Below are 24,195 nucleotides of genomic sequence, written 5' to 3'. Positions count from 1 at the left end.
TTTATTCATTTATTTACCTCTTCAAAACAGATATCTTGTACTTGGTTGACATTTTCGTATAATTAGGTAGAGGCATTTATATAAATTTAATGCTTCAGTATCAAAGTTTCAATATCTTACGTAAAGAACAAAAAGGTTCAACATTTGAATGTATACACTTGTGATCAGTCTAGACGTCACATTCAATTTTTAAACCATATACTTCATAATGACTTTTCCTATGTTAATTTCTTCATCTTATGTGATTTATTGAATATAAAAAAGTCTTATATCTACCAATGACATCTTAACTTAGCAATAAAGAGTAAGTCATAAGATCTTGAGATTTTATGTTCAAGTATTATTATGTGTGTATTTAGTTGTTTAGTTAAATTATAATTTAGTAGTTGATTATTTAATAATATAATCATCGATTATTTATTTAATTATATGAATATATTATTTGATCATAAACATAACTTTAAAAAAAATCTTACATCTCATTTTTTATCCAAACCAAATAATTAACAGGCAAAAAAAAATTATAGATTCCTCTTATTTATCGAATATAGTTAAACACATACCACATAATTACATATATTATATATAAAGCAAATTTTCAGATGTAAAACTTTTTTTTACCTTTTTTGTTAAATATTAACAAAAAATGTAATATATATATATATATATATATCCCCGTTCTATTAGTAAAGTAATTTTTACAAAGATGATGAACACTTAAAAATTATAAAAATTTAACTAAAAATAAGTAGTATAACAAAATAATAATTTATAGAAATTAAAGTTGAATTAGATTTTTAAATACATATAATATTAAATTAAACAATGAAAAATTTACCATGCAACTTTCTCGCATCCCATAAATCCGCTCTATTGGATGGAATAACAAGTTCAAGATTGATTCAAATGATGATAATACAGATAAGGTTGATTCAACCAAGGATATGTTGATAATATTGATAAGGTTAATTCAACCATGGAAGTTAATAAGGATGTCAAGGTTGAAGACAATCTTGATTAGAATATATTGTTTGAAATACTTGTATATATTCCTTGTATTTTGAACTCTTGTTCTTATCAAGATAATGTACTAATTATACTATAAATATACGCCAATGAGATCACTGGCAGTAAATCTTTTTCACTAACATATACTCAGTTTTTAAACTTTTAATATGGCTTATAGCCTTTTACTGATTAAACTTTTACTCAATTTTTAAGGACTAAACATGTGACCTTTAAAATGAAATCTTAAATTTTAATTGTTGATGATATTTCAGGAGATTAAATAATAATTAATAATCTTTATTTGATAAAATTAAGTTGTAAATAATATTTTTTTATCAAAAAATTATGATAAATAACATGATTCGCAAGTAAATCCTACATAAATTAATGTAAGTGGTTTAACATACGAAACTTGACTTCCATTGTACATAAGATTTCAAGTCTTCAACAATCTTTTAATTTTTTTCTATAAACGAGATTACAGCTTTAAGATTAAAAAAAAAAAAGATTATAGATGTTAAAATTTAAATATCAAATTTAATGTTACTTTTTAAAATTGATAATATAAATTAACTAAACTAAGTTTTGAATTTTGTTATTTTATTATTATTAAAATAATTTTACTAACAAATAAAATTTATATAAATCAATTAAATTAAATTTCAAATTCTACTATTTTGTTATTAAATTAAAATAAAATAACTAAAAAAATATAAACCTAAAGAAATCATATACCACAGTAAGCCAAATGATATTTGTGCAGATCCCATATTTAAATAGTCTTCTTTTTTTTTTTTTTCTATTGGATACTTATATGTTATTTATTAAATGTAAATCATAAAATAAATAAAATCTAATTGAATCCTAAACAATGTCAGGCGCCCGTCCACATGCAACTCTAGACCCGTATGGGACTTAATATCCTAACTAATTTAGGCAAACGGACTAGATAAAAGGCCAAGTTTTGGAACCCTAATCCAAGTCTCTGGTTCTACACTTGCAACCATGGTTTCTGGAAAGCCAAAGCCGCCTGAAGACTCTACAACACAGGATATGTAAGTATTCTTAATATTAATATATAATTTATTCGGATTAGGGTTTTAAAAATCTTGATTCAAGTTTCAACAATTATTTTTAATTTTATTTTATTATTATCATTATTAATTAAACTATAACGCTTTTTTTTTTTTTTTTGAAGTGCACATGAATGTCAGCATCTCATGGCCGATCGAATTAGTTCTCTACCAGATGAGATTCTTGTGCATATATTGGGTTTCTTGCTGATGAAAGATGCTGTAGCTACTAGTGTTCTTTCGCGTGGGTGGAGGAATTTGTGGAAATCGCTTACCACCTTCAAGTTTGATCCAGTCAATAAGCTTGGAGTTTACAATCGTGACATTATAACATTAAAATCCAGGGTTAAACAATCCAGGATGCAATCGTATGCAAACTGGGTCAATGAGGTGCTCCAACAGCTTCAACATTTACGAAACGTAGAGGAGTTTTGGATTTGTTCAGATTTTTGTGAGAACGGTGCTCCTTATTTTGACCATTGGATAGCTTTCGCCGTAGAAAAAAAGGTTCGGATACTTAACATAAATTTGGCTGATGATGATGGGTATTGTAGTGAGTGGAAACGTTGCAGTTTCCCTACTCTTTCTCTCTCAAAAGAAAAAGCCTCCTCCGTGATCCAGCTATCTTTACGAGGAGTCGAAATCTGTTCTCCTGGTTTTAACATTTTTACATCTCTCACCTCCCTTACTTTAACCTGCCTGATTCTAACCGGTGATGTCTGTGAAACCGCTTTCTCAAATTGCCCACTCCTTGAGCATTTACATATCCGGGTAGCTTATAACTTGGTTAATCTCAAACTTGTCAGCTCAGGTTTAAGCAGGTTAAAGTTCTTGGAGTTATATTATTGCAACCACTTGAAGAATGTTGAGATTTATGCACCAAATCTCGTTTCATTCAAATATGCGGGGTTGAAGACTCATTTTGCCTTTAAATATGTTCCTAAACTTGTAGAAGCCCGTTTCGGTGCCTGCTCATATTACTGCAATTATGAACTGATAAAAGGTGGCTACAATCTGATCTCCTACGCTTTTAGCCAACTTGACAGCATTTGTACCCACTTTGAGAGTTTGGTCTTAGAGACAAATACAATGGAGGTTGAAGGAATGAGTCCTCAGCTATGTCCAACATTTATATCGCTTAAGGTCTTGATCTTGTTTGTTGATGCAACGTGTGTGAATTGTATAGGATTGCCATCGTTCCTGGAAGCGTGTCCTGTCCTGAGTAAATTTGAAGTGCATATCAACGTTCACGACACCAGCATAGAGCTTAAATCAAGGGATCAATTATCGAAGGCTTCTCTATCACCTCACCGATTCCTTAAAGAGATTGAGCTCAGTGGATTTCTTCACTTTCTCGACCAATCATATGAAATGGAGCTGGTTCAATATCTTGTTAAGACTGCCGTTTCACTGCAAAAGCTTACAATTATTACTCGTGCAAAGTGTCTGCAAATGGATTCGGATAAAATTGTTTGGTCCAAACGCAAAGAAGAAATGCAAAACGCAAGAGAACGTGCAAAGCAGCTTTGCACGGAATTGCTTCCCATGGCTGAAGTAATTGTCCTCTAAATTATCAGTTAATTATACTTTTGTATGCCAGTTCTTATAACTGAGGGTGAGATCTTTAAGGAATAATAACCTCTAACTTTATTACTTGTTGAATATATTAAGATGTTCAACGACTCGCACATAATATATATTACTCTCTTTGCTTTTATTTTTTATGGTGTTTCCGGCCACGGGGAAGATGAAGTGGTCTTCTCTAGCAGCAGTTAAACCATATCCGAGGAAGTGGCTATGAAGAGTTCCAATGAAAATGATGTATGCGAATCTCAATTCTCTGGCTTAAATACTACAAATTCAACTACAACAAGTGATGAATCGATAATGGAGTTGATATGGAAGACTGGAAGGCTTGTGTGAAGATGGGCTCAAGAATGATGTTGGCCCAATTGGTGAGACTGTTAACACAAAGATGGATTGAGGCCGGTACTGTATGAGAGGGTACGTCTCAGCCCATTTAAGGTGTCGGCTCTCTTCCTTCACATGTTTCAGAAACTTATGAAAGTGGAAACATTATGCAGCTATAGAGGAAGAATTGGAGGATAACGTTAAGAGATGAGGGAAAAAGTTCTTCAAGGAAGGCGTTCGGGGGACCTTTACTAGTTTTAATTTGATATGCATGTTGTATCAAGTAAATAAAGAATGAGGAACTGTTCCAAATGATTCTAAAAATAATAATAATAAACAAACAAGCCTAGGGATGGCAAAACCAACGCACCCAATTGTTTCTTATTGATCCGTCCCAAATGGGGTAATTTTTTTTTTTTTTTGAAAAGTGAGGTCAACCGGTCAAGTGGGAATCGAGCACGGCTGCACGGGTGCTTTTATTTATTTTTAATTCATTGGCAGGCGGGTTGCTCTGTTATATGATCGTCCCAATCCAGCCTGGCTCGTCTCGTCCTGCTTGTACCATCATTGTGTTGTCAAATACCATTTATATATATATAATCATATTCAAATATTTAGATTCAGTTTGAGAAATCAAATTTTATTACGTTGGAGTTGAAATTTTATTTTATTTATAATTTTGGGCTTGAATCAAATCAATTGGATCAAGAGAGAAAATAAATATCTGTTGGATTTATTGGGTTCGAAGCATTAATAACCCATTTCTTTCTTGTTTTTATTTCTTTTAAATGGTCCTCAACTAAAAAAAAATTATAAAAGTTTTATTAAATGAAAAATAACCCAAAAACTCTACTTTTATAGTGTTATATATTAAGCTCATAGACATATTTGGCAACACGTGATTGGTTTTATTTTCGTTTAATTATAGCTTTTAACATTTATATTATAGAAAAGCAAAGACCGAATTTTGGGAAATTAAAACAGCCAAAGCTTGAAGTACAAGTAATCAAAAACTCATGTTTATCAACACTTAATTTGCATCCTATTCATAGAATGAAAAAAAATGACTACCTCCAAGAAATTATGTGTTACAATATCAAGTCTCTAATGGAAACAGAGTCGTTGTGTTTAATCAAACCAATTAACTTTTGGTTATGGCAGTACTCTCAACTTTATTACAGCATTAATAGTAAGTACCAACCGCCCTTGGGTCACAACAACCAGTTGTCAACCAAAGGAAAAGGACAGAAAAAAGTAACGTTTTAGGGAAAGTGGGATAAAAACAACAATGAAAGCGGACCCATGGTGTCAGTGTTTGGTGCAGGGAAGGTGAAGAACTGGGCCGTGCCCATCTCCTCGAAAATCTATCTGCCAAAACCGCGTGTGAAAATCTCTACTCGGATTTTTCGTCCTCACTATTTATTTCAGCCAAATCATAAGCCAGCTGGACACAGCTTTTGTTAGCCTTCCCATTGCTTTCCTCGTTTTAATTTCATTTATAATTGCTTTGCTATAAAAGCTCCTTCTACGCTCAACAATCTCCTCATCACTTCAATTCAAAACAAGTTTACAAGATAACGTTAAACTCTCTTTCCTGCTGTCCCCTATTTTTACACAGCATATGGCTCCGTTTTCTGCTTCAAGTCCACTAATGAAATTCTCTTTCGTAGTTGGCTTTTTCCTAACTGCCTACGCTGGTAATTTCTACCAGGATTTTGACCTCACTTGGGGAGATGGTCGTGCCAAGATTCTCAACAATGGTCAGCTTCTTACTCTTTCCCTTGACAAGGCCTCTGGCTCTGGTTTTCAGTCCAAAGACGAGTATTTGTTTGGGAACATTGATATGCAGCTCAAGCTTGTTCCTGGCAACTCTGCTGGCACTGTAACGGCCTACTATGTAAGCCTTCAGAATTTGGTTCTTGCCTTCTTACTTTACTGACACAAGCTCTCGGAACTGACATGTTAAAACTTTTCATGTGTTTTTGCAGCTATCTTCAAAGGGCGCAACATGGGATGAAATAGACTTTGAGTTCTTGGGGAACTTGAGCGGTGATCCTTACATCCTTCATACCAATGTTTTTACCCAAGGCAAGGGCAACAGGGAGCAGCAATTCTATCTCTGGTTCGACCCAACTGCAGATTTTCACACCTACTCCATCCTCTGGAATCCCAAGCTCATCATGTAAGAAAACCGACCAACTATATATTAAATTTCTGAAATTTGTATATTTTAGGATCATGAACTTTTTTAGGATCCTTCGAAAGTTTAACTGACTTTAAGTCTTATGCATGTTTTTCAGTTTCTCGGTTGATGGGACTCCAATCAGAGAGTTCAAGAACCTGGAATCCGATGGCATTCCATTCCCAAAGAACCAGCCTATGAGGATTTACTCCAGTCTTTGGAACGCTGATGACTGGGCTACCAGGGGTGGTCTTGTGAAGACAAACTGGTCTAACGCTCCTTTCACCGCTTCCTACAGGAATTTCAATGCCAAGGCTTGTGTTTGGGGAAACGGAGCATCATCATGCTCCTCATCAAGTTCATCATCTTCCAGCTCCAACAACAATGCATGGCTATCCCAAGAGTTAGATATAACAGGCCAACGAAGGCTGAAGTGGGTGCAGAAGAACTACATGATCTACAATTACTGCACTGATACAAAGCGATTTCCTCAGGGTCTTCCTTCGGAATGCAAAATGTCCTAACATATTGCATATGCCTAACCCGCCCGTTGTAATTATATACCATATGGTCTTCAATGTGTAGTTTCTGCCTGTATCAATTCTTTTATTTTTTGAAACTTCACCACGTCATATATACTCTATATATGATATTATTGTAAATCTTACCTTTCTCCATGGAATAAAATCTATGTTTCGAATTTGCCTTTAATTAAATTTTTGGTGCAACTTGAAAAGATACTACATATGAATAACCTGGGTTAAAAGTGCCAAGAATAAGGAAGATATGCATACGCCAGAGTCATATTTAATTAAATTTATTATTTGAATGATATTTTTTTTATTTGCAATTAGTTGACCTTTGGTTGACTGTTATTTACTGCATGGATTAATACTCTTTTTACCCCTTTTGGGCGGTTGAGATAAGATTTTCATGCGGTATTGATGACATGAAATCTTTTTTTCATGCGGGATTCTAGATATGTGTCAAAATATGTATTGAAAAACAATATCTTTTTTTTTTTTTCTTTTCGCCTTTTATCAATGACATATGACAAAGGTACGTATTTCCTAACTTTTGTTTTACGTTTTCCAAAAATACTGAATCATCATGGTTGCCACATAAAAACTGAATCTGTCTTTGATGCTAGTTTGTTTTGCATTTTTCAAAGATACGTAAACTAGTTTATCGAGAAGATAATAATAAGCTAAATATTAATCCCATGGAGTACACTACAAGGTTAGAAAATGGATAGTAACCCTCAAATAATTTTATTTTTAACATAATTTGATATTAAAGTGTTAAACTTTTAATTTTAATTATCAAATTTTAAAATTTAAAAATTTTAAATACATAAAATATCTCAAATAAATAATTTTATAACTATTGTTGATAAAACAATCCAATTCAAATAAATAAATAAGAGTTTTTATTTAATGTATTATCAGTGTATAAATTTTATATATTATTAATAAATAAGATAATGATATTTTATTACTAAGTAAATATCATATTTTTAATATAAAAAATTAATATTTTTTTAATAAATTTATTCATTAATAAATGATATCATTTAATTTATATAATATCATTTGATTTACGTATAATACATAAAATTTATATTTTAATAATACATGAAATATAAATTTATTAAATAAATAAAATATGTAAAATTGGATGGATAAAAAACACATTAGGGCAGATCACCAATGATTTTGACAAAAATTTGCCTAGCCTTGGAATATGCAAGGAAGTTACGTCCATTGGGTGAGCTGAAACTTTGACTCACGAAGCCCAGAAAGGGCAATGTAATCAAAACGTCGGTGCCTAATATATGTATATATAATTGAAAAAAGTAGTCATATATAAAGAGAACATTGTGCACGCAAAATAAACTTGAATAATTAACAATTAATTTTGGTTTTATAATTATAATTTTATAAAGGCCGTTGTCTTTATGCTGCCTCGATGACGGTTGTTGGTGGCGGCTCTGCAAGGCAGGGAGCCGGTGATTAAAAAAACGAAAAAAATTTAACACGCTGCTAAGTGCTACCCTCGTGATTATGACAGGAACTTGGCAGCAGCTACAAGCCAAGAGCGACCTTCCTCTGACCCAGATCCTGGCACTCTCTTCTCAAAACACAACGTTAAACCGCGTCACATCTTAACTCTGTCTTTGGTTGGGACGTGTTCATTTTGGTGCTATATTGACTGCTGCTTTTATTTACTGTTTCCAAGCCCAACAACTGTTTCCAACCAAGCTGACTGGACCTCCCTCTGCCTTTCCCCAACTTTCTCTTTTTTACGGTGATCGCACTATAAATACCAACTTATGGCGTATTCTTCACAAAACACACTCAAATCGCCAAGCAGCAACAAGTTTCTGGCATTCAAATTCAACCTTTGCTGTGTGAAAAACTATGGGTTCTATTTCGGGGTTCAGTTTTACGTTGCTTATGCCTCTCGCAATTGGCTGTCTGATGGCAGCCTCTGCTAGCAACTTCTACCAAGATTTTGACGTCACATGGGGAGATGGCCGTGGTAAGATAGTCAACAACGGAGAAGTTCTCACTCTCTCCCTCGATAAAGCCTCAGGCTCCGGTTTCCAGTCCAAGAATGAATATGCAGCTCAAGCTTGTCTCTGGCAACTCTGCTGGCACAGTCACTGCCTACTATGTAAGTTGTTTTTTAGTTAGTTTATGTTTGCTGCAATCTACTAAGGTCAACATACAGATTGTTAATTGCTGATAAATATGTTTTTAATTCTTCCTGCAGTTATCTTCAAAAGGATCAACATGGGATGAAATTGATTTCGAGTTCCTGGGAAACCTTAGTGGGGATCCTTACATTCTTCACACAAATGTGTTCAGTCAAGGAAAGGGTAACAGGGAACAACAGTTCTATCTCTGGTTTGATCCAACCGCAGATTTCCACACCTATTCCATCCTCTGGAATCCTCAGCGCATTATGTGAGTATTACTATAAATTGATAAGACCAAATCCCCATCTTCTTTTCCTTTCGTTTGGAATTGATTGATTGACAAGATTTTGTTATGCTCTGTTCCAGTTTCTCTGTGGACGGAACACTCATTAGAGAGTTCAAAAACATGGAGTCAATTGGAGTCCCATTTCCAAAGAACCAGCCGATCAGAATTTACTCCAGCTTGTGGAATGCAGATGATTGGGCCACAAGGGGTGGTCTGGTCAAGACAGACTGGACTCAAGCTCCTTTCACAGCCTCTTACAGAAACTTCAATGCCAATGCATGTGTTTGGTCTAATGGAGCATCTTCCTGTAAATCCAATTCCCCATCTTCTGCCTCAACCAACAATGCATGGTTCTCTCAAGAACTGGATTCTACCAGTCAGAAAAGGCTGCAATGGGTGCAGAAGAACTACATGATCTACAATTACTGCACTGACTCCAAGAGATTTCCCCAAGGTCTTCCTCCAGAATGCAACATGTCTTAGACAACAATAGTTACTTGTATTATTTATTAAATAGATCAATATTCTTTTATTTCTGTTTTTCTTCAAAAATCAATTTCATTATTGTAATATAATTTTGTCCTTTGACAATTTTCACCATTATTTTTCGATATAACACGTTTTTTACTGAATAAGATGAGCAATGGGAAGTGTATTTTCTTCTACCAATGTGACAATTAAACATGTCTTCGCAAATTAAATCTCAATTTCACACCTTTAATCCCCTATGTTTTGAATTTTGATGGGATAATGAAAATTATATAAACAATAATTAAATAGATTTCTTTTGTTATTATCAAAGGACTTACAAGTGAAACAATTCATACTTAATTTAATATGGTTGTTATCTTCTTTAGTATACAAGTTTCCTATTTCTTTTATGATATGCTCTTTTCCCACTTATATTTTTCATACATACACCAAATGAGAAAAAGGAATTATTTACTAATAAGTTTGATAATTCGTATATTTATAATATTTATTTAATATTATATATGTGTAAAATATAAAAATTATTTATTTTTATATCATATCATATCGTATCTAAAATTATTGTGTCTATTAAGTGATATAATGTTATACATAGCAAGTATCCGAAAATGCAGAAACACAGAAAGGAATATCATACCGTTGCAAACTGATATACTCTAGAGTGCTTGCTTTAGCTACTACCAATAATACTCGTATTAACATTAATAAATTAGTAATGCTATTCCTTTACAGCTTGGTTTATTAACTGGCAACAACACTTGCCAAAGATATCTTTCTTGTGCATGTCTGGTGCAAAATCCAGTTAAAATAAACAAAATAACATGCGTGCATGGCCGGATCATGATATTAAGTGAAGAACTGATCAAGATCACCTAAAATTTTGAGAAATAAATTTTCCTAGCTTGGGAGGTAATATCCGGGAAGTTACACTGATTGGTTTGAAAATTTTCGGAGTTCAGTATTGTCGATCTGACATCAAAATTAAATTCAAAACAAAACTACACCTGCTTTCCCCTCGGTAAAGGACACCTTCTTCTTCTTTTTTTTTCACCTTTTAACATTATGGATTTTTTTGGTTACTAAAGGCGGTGCTGCGTTTGGGTGGGTCTGGGAGTGAACTGGATCTCTAACCATCGAAAGAGGCTAACCTGGCGACAGGAACTGAGCAGCAATAAGCCGAAGCACTGCACTTTCCAGTTTCCTCACAAAAATAATTTAAGTAAAGCCGCGTGATATCATAAACTGTGTTTTGGTGGGGTCGTGCTTTCTGGTGCGATTTCGAGTGACAGCTATTTTTATATATGTCTAGTACTCAACCACTGTCTACAACCAAGCTGAATGGAGCTTCCTTGGCCTCTTCCTTTACCCTTTTCTCTACTATAAATACCAACCTTTAGCATTCTCCTCAAGCACACCAAAATATCAACTCACTTATATAACTTCTCATATTCCAGTATATTCTCTCTTCTCAGCAAAAACCACGAAATGGGTTCTTCAAGTTCCAATTTACGTTGCTTTTGATTCTTTTAGTTGGCTGTCTAATGGCAGCCTCCGCTAGCAACTTCTACCAAGATTTTGATATCACTTGGGGAGATGGCCGTGGTAAGATAGTCAACATGGAGAGGTTCTCAGTCTCTCCCTTGATAAGGCCTCAGGCTCCGGTTTCCAGTCCAAGAATGAGTATCTTTTTGGCAAGATTGATATGCAACTCAAGCTTGTCCCTGGCAACTCCGCTGGCACGGTCACTGCCTACTACGTAAGTTATTCTCTAATTACTGCTTGTTTTCCACAATTTTTATGGAGGCATATAGATGGCGATAGCTTAAATGCTGATACTTGAGTATATTTCTATCTGCAGTTATCTTCGAAAGGATCAGCATGGGATGAAATTGATTTCGAGTTCCTGGGAAACCTTAGTGGGGATCCCTACATTCTCCATACAAATGTGTTCAGTCAAGGAAAGGGTAACAGAGAACAACAGTTCTATCTCTGGTTTGACCCAACTGCAGATTTCCACACCTATTCCATCCTCTGGAATCCCCAACGCATTATGTGAGTATTAATAAATTGGCAAAATCAAATTAACGCACTTGCCTTCTGCCCCGATTTTATTGTCTTTCTTTCATATGGAATTGATTGATTGACAAAATTTTGTTATTGCTCCGTTCCAGCTTCTCTGTGGACGGTACACCCATTAGAGAATTCAAAAACATGGAGTCAATTGGAGTTCCATTTCCAAAGAACCAGCCGATGAGAATTTACTCCAGTTTATGGAATGCTGATGACTGGGCTACAAGGGGTGGTCTGGTCAAGACAGACTGGACTCGAGCTCCTTTCACAGCCTCATACAGAAACTTCAATGCTAATGCCTGTGTTTGGTCTAATGGAGCATCTTCCTGCAAATCAAATTCCCCATCTTCTGCCTCATCCAACAATGCATGGTTCTCTCAAGAACTGGATTCTACCAGTCAGCAAAGGCTGCAATGGGTGCAGAAGAACTACATGATCTACAATTACTGCACTGACGCCAAGAGATTTCCTCAAGGTCTACCTCCAGAATGCAATATGTCTTAAGAGGCAACAACAGTTATTAATTAGATCAATATTCTTTCAATTTTTTTTCTTCAGGCCAAATCATGATTCTTTTGTTCATTAAGAATTCTCAGTATTTTGTATGTAATACGTTATAATAAGATAAGCAACAAGAAGAATTTCCTTTCCATTTCAAACTTGATGGTCCTTGATCTGTTTCATTTCGGGCATATCAAATAGAAACAGAAAATCAAATAAAAATTATCCAGATTAACACAAACCAAACAAAACCAAAGTCGGGAAATGCACAAGAAAAATTGTTAGAGAAAACCCTTCTCACAGATGCGATTGATATAGTTTTGCTGTGGCAAATTTTAATGCAACATGTGATTTACCATCTCTTTAGACTTTACTCTAGGTTTATTTTACTTCCCTGGTAAGGGGTCCTGACTCCTGATAATAAAGTAATAATAATTAACACCCGGAAAATCTAATTTGTGGGGCAGCGGGTGATAGGAACTGGAAAGCAGTAGCAATGTTTCATATTTTCACTTTCCAGTTATGTGTTAAAATAAAGCAGGAAAACGTGTGTAATCATGAACTGTCTACAGCTAAGCTAAGTGATCAGGTTAGAAGTACTTTTCCTTCGACTTTTCACATTTTCACTGCACTTTGCACTTTCTATGGAGTAGAGATCTTAAGTTCTGAGTCCTAACTCATGCTATTTTTCTCTTTTTTTTTGGATAATTGAATTTGTTATTATTTATCCAAAGATAGTTACATTGCTAAATCAAAATTGTTCTAGCTAATTTAGCTGGAATAAAAATAAAAATATAAAATTTTTTAAGCCCCATGCTATACAAAGATCTCTATTTGCAAGACTCCCTTCGGTGTGTTGCACTCCTGCTAATGTCAATCTGACAGTCTCTTGGATATGACCCAGAACTTGTGTGGGGGATTGCTGCAAGTGTCCATATATTCTATTATTCCTCCCTTTCCACACATAATAGAAATAAGCACTCCAGCCAATCCTTAATATAATTGAGAACAAGGATTTGCCCCTAAGTTTACTGACTGCCCATCTCAACGCTCCTTCCCAGCTTACCAATTCTCTCTGTTGAGCTTACAAATCTGTAAAGCCTCCTTCCATATGCTTCGGAAATCTCGCATTCAAGGAACAAGTGATCTTGTGATTCCTATGTTAAGCGGCATAACACACAATCAACATTTACTTCAATGCCCGTGGAGTGCAGTCGATCTTTGGTCGGTAGCCTATCGAGGATGGCCATCCAGGAAATCCACTGCATGCCTAGGAATGTGATGAGTAAACCACAACAGCCTATCCCAGCTAATATTTGGTTGAGTAGACCTGAGCTCATTCCAAACCTTAGTTAACAGAGAATTTGGAACCAGGGAACTTCCAAGTGAATCTCCTGCTATGTTCCATTGTGAACTGAATTGCAGTATGACGTAGATTGAGCAGTTCCCCAAACTCAAACTAGTGTATTGAGTTTCAGACACCTGCCAAAATGTTCTTCCGTTGAGAAAGTATGCCTCGATCCATGCAAACCATGAGGAACCAACCTTTGTTAGCAAAGACCAGATATGCTGGATGATACAAGCTTTCAGATTTAGGGAAGTAAATAGGTTTCCAACTAATTCGAGCGCCTCGAGCAAAAGTCTCTCTACCATTCCATAACTCATGTTATTTTTATAGTCTTAAATCGTATGTTATTTTTATTCAAGACAAACAATATACGCAAAGGCCCCTAAGGGGGAATCTCAATTAGGCATATATACTTTGATACTCGCTCCTCGGCCGCCTCCTTGAAAATTTCCATAAAACAAAGTTTCCATATAATTCACCCATTACCTTGAAAAATAATCGAGATTGGAACCATGACATTTTATATACTTTTCCGCAGATCCAAAATTTGGTTTACATCAATATTGAAATCGATGACAAAATGAACTCACAAGATTGCCACGCAGAAAACGCCATATTTATTTATATTATTAATGTTCATTTGGATAACATTCTGCTAACCGCTATGTCACTTGAAGTACTTAAGAAAGACGTGGGTCGGTTTCTTGATCATCCAGGGTTGAACATTCGGAGGAATTTTGTCCCTTGAACAGTGATGAGAGTCAGCTCGAAGAAGACCAAGCTCCACAGCAGACAATAGCTTTACAGATTCCAAAGTGCATTTGAGAGATGCGACTGCGCTATGAAATAAGTACCCACAATGCTTATTGCCTTATACAACAATGAACTGATACAACTTAGGTCACACCTAATGCATTAGAAAAATCAGTCAGGCAAGGGAGGGGCCATCAACTTCAAAGCAAATTTACCCCCCTTACAAAAATTCAAATTATCATACACAAACCAATGGTAAAACAGCATATTACCGAGGGAAGTCAAAGAAACAGGAAACTGTACAAGAAGAGATTCCCAATGTCTAACTAGCGTCTTCAGGAGCTCTGAATCCAATAATTTCGTTCAATCGATACCTCTAACTTATCCCTGGCATTCATGGAGTTTTTCTAGTAACTTCCAAAACCATAGTCAGAAATGCGAGGCTTGCCGCTTAAAAAAAAAGACTTCATAGTTATTCTTCTTCCAACTCAACTAACTGTGCCCGTCTCTCAGCAGCTTTCTTCCGGACAAAGAAGCCCCATCTCATTGCCGCCTTAATCTTCAGCCACCCAACAACAGCTTTGCCAGGACGTGAACGATCTTCATCTACAAAGTTTGGCATTGGGGATGGCATGTAATTTGGGAATCCAAACCCACCATCTTCTGTCACATTAATAGAAGCATGACCTCCCATGCTGAAGACTCGGAGAAGGTGCTGCATATCTTCATTCTCGAGCATTTCATTACTTCTGATGCGAATCTCTTCCTCCGTAAATAAGTCATCAACTCCCTTATCCCGGTTGTTCGTCCAATCATCAAAAGGATTAAGATTTGATGACTGCATTGAAGAACCAATGCTTTGGAACCCAACAACAGATGACTGTGGAGGACCAAGAGCCAGCCCGACAACATTGTTATCATTTCTGGAGCTTTGAGGTTGCTGAGAATTGTTAATCAGCTGGTCATGAGACACAAATTGTGTATTGTCAAATTGATTACGAGAATTTGAATTCACAAGCTGGGACTGCCCTGAGTATCTGGTTGACTGATTATCATTATACCCTGAGGTAATCAAAAGGAAAAGAAATGAAGTTATCGAAATGCCAGCTGTAAAACAAAGGAAAAAGTGGTCCAAAACCTGAAAGTTGTACCAAGAGGCATTATCCTCAAGGGCAAAATATCAACCAAGTCTTTTAAGGGAGAAGTATTTAACTCTAAAATAATAATAGAATAAGATATTTTCAACTAAAATCACAGCAAATTTGCAGTAATTCACGAGGAAATTATTGATTTAGATGACTTATAGGGGCTATTATTGACATTTCTTTACAATATTTTTTAGTCTAGGCATCTTGATAGAAAAGGCATCCATGACAGTAAGAATGTTATATATTTCCTTCAATATGTTTGAGAAACAAATTGTGTCAGATGCAGATAAGATGCAATCACAAAAAAACATGATTTCCAATAACCAAGTTAAGGTACTTCACTATATGATGTTATGCAATACGTTACATCATCTTGTTTACAGCAAGAAACAGATCAACAGGATCTCTATAACTAAAAAGTTTTAATTATAACAAATGTTATCTAGAAGAAAGACATTTTGTCATCAAAAAATTTCCATAGTTCAACCATTTTCAATGACACTATGATGTTGTAGAATATTGCTTTTTGAACTAAAAAGATTAGAAAACCACTTTGCTTCCATTTAAATCTGATCCAACATCTTTCTCTAATTATACTTTGAAACAATCTACAAAGATAAAACCTCCCATTTACAACCCTTGCTTAATGCCAAGATATAAATCTAGAGCATCCTTAAAGACCATGTTGTTGATCCTTGGGACATGGGTGTTCAATGTAGATATGTGTCTAGATGTCTGACTCATCAATTGCCCTAAACTTAGCATAAAACGGTCAAAGGAAGAACACGTGTATGGGACTTGTTTTACATTTTTTATCAGAAATGGTACATTTTACATTTACTTAAGCATTATTTATTTTTAAGTTATATGAATTTTATTTGTTTGAGTTTTAAGGTTTGTTTGAATTCCAGTGATGATAAGACATTACATGCGGTAGCTACTTTGATGCAATTGGGTTACCATAAAGTCAGTCTATTCCGGAAATCTGGAATTTCTGGTTGTATTATACATGAAAATTTTTGAGAAAATCAAGCCCTTTTAAGCAAATTCGGACCATTTTTATTTTTATAGAGGCCACAACTATTAAAGGGTCACGGCCTTTTCATCCAAAGACGCTTTACCCCTTTTCATCCAGAGCCATCCCAGCAATGATAGGTGAAAGTGTTAAAGACCCAACCCAAAAGAAATAAAAAGAGAACAAAACCAAGCAGCTTCCAAACTTTTGCAGGCTTAAGGCTGGAAACCCATGTTAAAATGAAACGTTAATTTTCTTTTCCCCCATCCCCTTTTAAAATGCAGCAAAACAGTTCTCTTCCTCCGCATCACCTCCGGCACCAAGATGATTCTGTCAGCCACTTTCATCTCTTTTTTTCTTCCTTTCACTTTTAGTATTTTTTATTCATTACCTCACTGATATATTTATTCCTCTATGCTTCACTCTTCTCCCTTCTTACTATGATAACACCACCTATCTAAAGATATCCTTGCTGCCGAGTAGGTTATGTCATGCCATGAAAGAAAAGTCCAAAATTTTTTTTTGCAGTGTCAGACAGATCCAGAGTTGTCCAGGATCGTATTGAACAAACTTTAACATGTCCAAGCAACATAACCAAAAGGTTACAAAGAAGCCAAAGAAATTTACCCAAAAAAACTCAGCCAAAGAAAATTGTACTACGGTATTGCCAGAAAAAACAGAGGTATAAATTACTTTTAGAATGTGGTTATTTTAGGTGGTTCCATCTTTTTATTTCTTTAGCTCACTTCATTGCGAGCTTTCATTCTTCGGAATGACCATTTCCGCGTACCATGTTAAGTTTCTGCCTTGTACTAAGGAAAAGGGGAAGTAAGCAGGCAGGCAGAAAAATGATGTTTATGAGCATAGCTCCAGGAAGATTAAATTTAGCTATACATGACTTCAATGAAAATTCCTTAAAAACTAAACGTTTACAGTGGTCAGAACACTTACCTCCAACCTGTAGGCCTGAATGCACTTGCTCAGTAGGAACTGGAGCTGGCAACAGTGGTAACTGCAGCTGATGATCTAAGGCATTTGGGCAATCTATCACACCCATCTGAAGTTCATTTCGGGCACTTGACCTCCTATTTTGCTTGAAGTTCAGCAGTGACTTGCCATCATACTCTATGACTTGATTCCAATTGTCATAGGCTTTCTTCACCAGTGTATCTACATAGACCTGCAGAAATTTTGTTTCCCTTGTTAAATTAATGAAATTATTTTACCCAATTAGAAAATAAAAACTGAAAATAAAGCTGACCCAGAGCTTAAGCAGTTGAAAACAAGAAGCCGCAAATCAATTAAAGGCCTTTCAGCAAGGCGAAAAAAACAAAGCACTATCATCTTGGGAAGAAAATCAAAGCAACCCCAAGGTATCTGATAAATTTAAACTTAACATCAAGCAAGGAAGTCCTCAATAACTGTTTTTATCACCCATAAATTAAAGAAATTTAGTTCATTCTTAACCGTAATATGATAATTCATGCAGCAGACACTGCTTAGTTATGACACTATTGGTTCACCCCTAAAACAAATCAACTGCTACTCCCATGCTTTTAGGACATGATGATAGATCAGAACCAAAGAATAAAAGGTCATTATCCAAAATGACAAACCAGAAATGAGGAAAAAGTCTCAGATTAGCCTTCTCATATCCAAAAGCTACAGCACAGAAGCACCAAATTCCAGCTGCCCCCAAAGTTAGAAACAGCATGCAACTGTCAAATTTTCAAGACAGAATGTACTCTCTTGCACTCATGAGACAGTAGTCATTCCTTCCACCGACCAAAATTTTCTTAATTGTTTTATTTACTGCAATGCCACAGAATAATATCGATAACCAACAAAAACACAACCACTGTAGCTGCTTTTTAGTTACTCTTTTCTTTAATTTCTTCTGACTTCCAATTGATTTGAACAAATCTGCTGAAAATTAACAGACAGGAAATTTGACATTAATAAATTGGTTATCAACCTATGATGCATGCAGCTAAATAAACCTACACACAATAGCCTAATCAGGGCCCTTTCTGCAAGATTTGTCATTTTATATTAGTTTAATGCACATCTGACCTAGATGTGCAGACTCCCTCATGCATAAATTATTTCCAAGGCATCCTGATCTAACACGTCATGCATGCATCCACATGATCCACAGATTTCCTTCATCTTTCTTTCTCCTTGATTCATTGTGTTAAAAGCCCTAGGCTTGCCTTCCTTCCTTCCAGCCAGCCAGATACCCTCTACTCATGAGGTCAATCCAGTTGGCAAACCAGATAAAAATAAAATACACTACCTCTAAATAAAGCAGCTAATAATTATATTATATATTATACAACCTAAAAAGGGAAAAGATCATTATTTAAGCAAGTAAAACAAAGTTAAATTGCAGAGAACAGTCCTATAGCCAACATGTTCAAAAATTAAATTATATATCAAATAAATAAATATATATATATAGTTCAAATAAAATGGGATAAAATATAAGAAAATACAGCAAAAAGAAATATTTTTGTATGCCTAGATAACGTTGCTGCTAACACATCCCTCGTTGTAAACTCTGACAAGTAAAGAAGTAGAGGAGATGTTGGATTTCATAAGAAACTGAAAAACAGCAAATATCTTACCCACCTTCTGACTATCAGACAGAGAATCAACAGGCAAATACTGTTCCCCAGAAATAAGGCCATACAACTCATAGATGTTATTGAAGACAACACCAACGTTTCTTGAATCATCAGTATAGTAAACATAAAGCTTCCCACTCAGCACACAAGTCTTTGCATGATCTGAGAGAGCCTCCCACATCTTATTTGACATGCCACTTCCAAGAATCTATAAATGCAGATAGAAATATAAGAAGGCAACCACAAAGGAATAGCCTCTTGATTTCAGAACCAAAATCCAGACTCACATTTCGTAACTTTTGTTGATCCCTGACCAAAAGCCGCAAAAAGTCTTCAACTGTTAATATTCCTTCTTTGTTAAGCCTCTTGTGAAATGACCCATCTTTCCCAATCTTTTCCAATCTCCATACCTCATCATTCAATGCAGGTGGATAGTGCTTTTTATACACTGTCAAGCAACTCAATTAAAAAAAATTCCAGGAAATCCATGAATGAAAATAGATATAGTAAAAAGTATGAACTCACATTCCCCTCTGTGATCCTTGACAGTAAAAGCCTCTGTCTTTGCTTCCCGTACACGTATACCCTCACAATATCCAGAAGCCACCTTCAAGCCAAGCCTGAATTTCCTGCTTCTTATCCAACTTGAATTGTCAGTAAAAGTGAGGTCTCCTAGTGTCCCAACCCCCTCTTTGAGGGTCACTTGCAAGTCACCTGTCAGCAGTGGTCTTTTTCCTTCACGCTCTTTTACCACATGGATCTCAAATTCTTCCTGTGTCCAATCTTCATCATCCTCATTGTTAAAATCACCTTCAAGTACAACAACATCTAGCTTTACAGAGGCTTCAGGTCCAGTTGTTACAACATGTCCAGTGTTAGAGTCAACTAGAACAATATGGATGGCAGCACCCTGCTCCCCTTCTACCTTTCCTCCTGTGAAAAGAGGGAGAGACAACCTGGACCTGAAGTGGAGCCGTAAGCTCCGTCCATCTGGACCTTCAATTCGTTTTGGAGAAGACCTGAAAACCAAAAAGTATTAGAAGATTCTCTCGACATAACAAAAATAAAAGATGTTGCATAGAAAAAGAGGAAAGAGAAAAGTAGGGAGCCACTAAGAGAATAAGGAGCCTTAATGCTGAAGAAGAGTTGGTTCTTGTAAAGAAAAAAAAAAACCTAAAACTAATTCCACTAGGTTTCTTGTAAAAGGATCAAGTTTATTCAAGAAAGTAGAATACCAATCAACCAGCCAAAACCTAATAAAAGTTATCATTAAACCATGCTTAGTATACGGCTTTCATCAGTTTCATATCCATGTATTAATAATGCTCAAGTTCATCCAAAGTAAAGCAATCAACTAACCAATGCAACCTTACAAAGAAAGGACAAGAAAAGAATCAAACCTAAGAGAACTTCAAAACTCTTTCAAAATTTAATTGCAGTCCTTCAAATTTCATGCACAACGTTCCTAAACTATTGGCTACTTAATGAGCCAAGACCAAACACAAACTATCAGAATTAATAGACACCCCAGTCACCACACATGGTTGATACATATTCAGCAAAATAACAATGATTCCCAAAGAAAATGCTAACACCATTTATAGTAACAAAAAACAATTGTTTTCACTGTCAAAAAGTGTAATTCAGCATCTCATATGAATCTTTCACACCATCATGCACAATGCTACATGCATGCTGGAATTTCTCATTATAACTAAAATATGTTAAAAACCACCAACTCTGAAAAGAAAATCAAAGCCACCAGCTACTGCAAGATACACCATTAGACAAGAAATCAGCCTGTTTAAGTCACATAAGGTGTGATCTTTCTCAAACCACAAACTTCCCTAATTGATTCCATGCTGTTAAGAATTGCAATCTCAATCTGCAATTGATGGAGAGAGTACAACCTAAATATAAGGCTACCATGAAATCCCAAACCAACCTGATGAGGGATGTAACACCACCTAACATGCATCATTGTGCATCCCTTACAATTGACAAAGAAAAATTTTTAAAAATTCAGACATTATAAATAGCAAATTTGACTTTGCAACCATAAATGATCAGACATAAATCTTTTACCTCCCATTAAGTCTAGGAGGGCCCAATTTTGCCAAAGCTCTTTCCACCTCTTCACTTACCTGCAAAAGCATCAATTGCAGATATAAGAAGGGAAAAAATGAGGAAAAGAACATAATCCGAAGGGGACAGAATACACAATAGGTTTTCTTCAAATTGCACTTATTGTCGTTCTAAATTGCTCTCTCAGATGCAAAATACAAAAAACTCATTTTTGTGTCATCCAACAAAATTTCTGCAGACACTGTGAACATCTATGTTACATGGATGCAGAGCAGGCTTGTCTCTACACCTCAGATACCCTTTGTCATGAGTATCTAAGATACAAAAACCCTAGAAGAGCATCATTACACGCAAAATATGGGCACCTGTGCATGAATAAGTGATCAATTAGAGGAAAAAAAGGTCAAATTTTAAAAGGAAAAAAAAAGGTAAAATTTTAAATCCTTTTTATATCAATTAACCTTTTTACAAGGGCCCTGGAGGAAGAAGAACGAGTAATATCCTAAAAGGTATAGTCATTCCTAAAGATGATGAGAAATGTACATAAGATCATCTAAAAGTTCTAATTGCGACTCAATCTCACATAAACATGTGTTAATCTAGGATTATGGCATTGAAAATATATGCAAGAATTATGCAATTTGTGACAGCAGCAACAGGTGAACAATTGCACCAAAATCTGATTGAATGACCAACATTCAAACCTAACAAGGTAACAGTGAGGTAAAAGTTGGAATGTCCAAAAACAAAATAAAAGGAGGAAAGCCTCATCCAGCATGTAGGTTTTATGAGTAAAAATGTGAACAAATTACACGAGACAATCAGCATTCTTCATCCAAATCACTGAAATGTACAGGATTTACTCCAGTTCCATAAGAAACTGAAACCATGAAGAATGCTAATTGTCATAATATGTGTGTAGTGTAAATAAACACGCAACTTTCCACGAAAGAACAATAGATGCATGTCCACGTGTTGGCATATATACATGATACATGTAACTGCACAAAAGAACAATAGATGCATGTCCATGTGTTGGCATATATACATAATACATGTTAGGCACCAATTCAGAAGTAAAACTCCCATCAGCAGCAGAAACAATGCTTGTCAACAACATCATCATACAATTTAAAGCAGTGCCTTTAATCTTAGATTTAAGAAAATTATACTGACCAACCCAATATAAAAAAAAGAAAAAAAGCAGATGCATTTATCATGTATAGACTAATAGTTTCCTGAAATCCTCCACAAAAAGTGAACTGATTGCAAAGAAAGAAAAGCAGTTGGAAATAGTTCTTACAACTCTACGAAGAATGGGTTCCAAAGATGAGCAGAGTTTCTGCAGGCTGTCAACCTTAAGAGCTTCTACGATTACACTGCATAACATACACATGTAATTTTTGAGAAAAGCACTAGGCCCTTATAGAGAGAGAAAACCCCATCAGTTCTTAACCCTGATATTAAGATTTTAAAATCCCCCAGTGTGTCACACTATCAAATGACAAAAAATAAAAAACCTTAAACGGTTTGTAATTCACTAGGCAGAAAAGAAAAGGTATTTTTATTTCGTTATAACCAATTGCCCTGATTGGTTGATTCTTCTACTACTTGCCTTTTGCTTCCTAAAAACTTGCGGCAATATCATAATCGACTAAAAATGAACAAATGTAATTAAAAGTAACATAACAGTTCTACATAAAAGCAAAGTTACACAAGTTTTGAAAATAATTTTTAAATTTTAATTATTCAAAAATATTATTTTATTTCATATCCAAGCGCGCTTTTTTTTTTCCTCAGCATATACTAGAAAACCAAACAAGCAAACAAAGTAATATGTACCCCAAAAAAAAGGGGGTAACAAGAAGAAAATACCTAGCTAAAGCAGGGCGCTTTCGCTCAGGCTGCTTGTCCTCATCTCCTTCCAAACTCCTCTTCCCTCTAGCCATACTATTAGTCCTCTCCATATATCGTGTTTGCCTCCGCATTCTGTAAGTACCAAATTCGAAACCCTAATTTTCCTAGATCTGCAGCCACAACAAAATCAACACTCTTAAAAACCACTGTTTCAAAATAAAAACTTCAATTTCACACAACTCAAAACCCTAATCTCCCTTTTAAACACCAAAAATAAGATAAATTAAAAGAAAAATCAAAATCAGAAAAATCAGGTTCTTACTGAACAGTGAATCTCAATTTTAACCGAACAGATAATAAACAGAGATTAAAAAAAAGTGAGAAATTAAAGAAAAAACCTGAGAAAAAAAGAGGAAAATTTTAAAGCTTTTTCAGGGGGCGTGTTTGGGCAAAGAGAAAATCTTTTGAAGCAGTGATTACTAATACCATTATTGAAGTAAAATAAAGTCTGTGTTTGGTCTTGTGGACTTCTTTGTATCTTTGTGTTTGTGGTCTACTTTGGCGACTCCTTTTAACCAAGAAGAGTTTGGAGGAATACTCTTGTACATCGTGGTCCACGGAAAAACGATGGTCCTGTAGATGTAGTCAACCAATTAGAGTTTGATGTTGACTTATATTGAATTTTGTGGCGGATTCCACGGATTGTGAAACCCACTTCGTGGATCCTGATGCAGTGGATTTTTATTGGTCCCTCAATCAGTGTAGGTAATTTGTCGGGATTAGATCGTGACCGTATGTTGGCACTTAACACGTCACTTCAAATATATTTATTTGTTTCTTTTAGCAGACTTCATTTGTTTTGATCTGACACACGTCACCTGCTGATTCGTCCAAATTATATGATTCAGAATTACTTTTTAAGAACATGGTAGCGTGGGTCGTGGATAATGGCTCGCCTCGTATCATAAGTTGTAAGGCAGGATTTTTCGCATAGAAGAGTCAACGTATGTTAATATCATATATCTTAAAAATTGTCATGACTGCGTTAAGATTTCATCCCAGCAAATTTATCCAATAAGCAACAACCATTATAGTAATCTATCCATAGAATCTTATATTTTTAATTTCATTAATAAAA

General features: G+C 35.2%; 5 protein-coding genes across 12 annotated transcripts; 4 read left to right on the top strand and 1 right to left on the bottom strand.

Moving 5' to 3' along the window:
- The first annotated feature begins 2,142 nt into the window (after positions 1–2,142).
- LOC111302631 (F-box/LRR-repeat protein At3g26922-like) lies at positions 2,143–4,569 on the top strand. The gene has a single exon (XM_022898452.2). It carries the CDS (start codon positions 2,229–2,231, stop codon positions 3,648–3,650), a length of 1,422 nt encoding a protein of 473 aa, XP_022754187.2. The 5' UTR covers positions 2,143–2,228; the 3' UTR covers positions 3,651–4,569.
- A 957-nt stretch (positions 4,570–5,526) lies between these two features.
- LOC111303423 (putative xyloglucan endotransglucosylase/hydrolase protein 23) lies at positions 5,527–6,890 on the top strand. The gene is made up of 3 exons (XM_022899678.2): positions 5,527–5,889; positions 5,981–6,174; positions 6,293–6,890. The coding sequence occupies exons 1-3, from the start codon at positions 5,614–5,616 to the stop codon at positions 6,696–6,698; spliced, it is 876 nt and encodes a 291-aa protein (XP_022755413.2). The 5' UTR covers positions 5,527–5,613; the 3' UTR covers positions 6,699–6,890.
- Positions 6,891–8,352: 1,462 nt separating this feature from the next.
- Positions 8,353–9,758, top strand: LOC111303422 (xyloglucan endotransglucosylase/hydrolase protein 22-like). The gene is made up of 3 exons (XM_089742330.1): positions 8,353–8,850; positions 8,950–9,143; positions 9,242–9,758. The coding sequence occupies exons 1-3, from the start codon at positions 8,791–8,793 to the stop codon at positions 9,642–9,644; spliced, it is 657 nt and encodes a 218-aa protein (XP_089598456.1). The 5' UTR covers positions 8,353–8,790; the 3' UTR covers positions 9,645–9,758.
- A 1,306-nt stretch (positions 9,759–11,064) lies between these two features.
- Positions 11,065–12,382, top strand: LOC111303421 (xyloglucan endotransglucosylase/hydrolase protein 22-like). Its single transcript, XM_022899676.2, has 3 exons — positions 11,065–11,409; positions 11,512–11,705; positions 11,825–12,382. The coding sequence occupies exons 1-3, from the start codon at positions 11,356–11,358 to the stop codon at positions 12,225–12,227; spliced, it is 651 nt and encodes a 216-aa protein (XP_022755411.2). The 5' UTR covers positions 11,065–11,355; the 3' UTR covers positions 12,228–12,382.
- A 1,784-nt stretch (positions 12,383–14,166) lies between these two features.
- On the bottom strand, positions 14,167–23,601 carry LOC111303419 (calmodulin-binding protein 60 B-like). Of its 8 annotated transcripts, none has more exons than XM_089742329.1 (9): positions 23,544–23,601; positions 23,076–23,227; positions 22,504–22,579; positions 21,201–21,565; positions 19,641–20,134; positions 19,403–19,563; positions 19,120–19,323; positions 17,440–17,668; positions 14,167–15,387 (listed from the first exon to the last, which is right to left on the bottom strand). In XM_089742329.1, exons 4-9 carry the CDS (start codon positions 21,311–21,313, stop codon positions 14,798–14,800), a joined length of 1,791 nt encoding a protein of 596 aa, XP_089598455.1. In that variant the 5' UTR covers positions 21,314–21,565; positions 22,504–22,579; positions 23,076–23,227; positions 23,544–23,601; the 3' UTR covers positions 14,167–14,797. The 8 variants fall into 8 exon arrangements, with proteins under 8 accessions (XP_089598455.1, XP_022755408.1, XP_089598454.1 ...); XM_022899673.2 differs by having other exon boundaries at positions 21,201–21,259; XM_089742328.1 differs by lacking the exon at positions 23,544–23,601 and adding an exon at positions 23,380–23,531.
- Positions 23,602–24,195: the final 594 nt, after the last annotated feature.

Source organism: Durio zibethinus, chromosome 13 (assembly GCF_047325235.1).
Source record: "Durio zibethinus cultivar Kanyao isolate XHJ-2024 chromosome 13, ASM4732523v1, whole genome shotgun sequence".
Classification (NCBI taxonomy): Eukaryota; Viridiplantae; Streptophyta; class Magnoliopsida; order Malvales; family Malvaceae; genus Durio; species Durio zibethinus.
The sequence above is the reverse complement of the archived record's forward strand: the minus strand, read 5'-3'. Positions and strand labels throughout refer to the sequence as shown.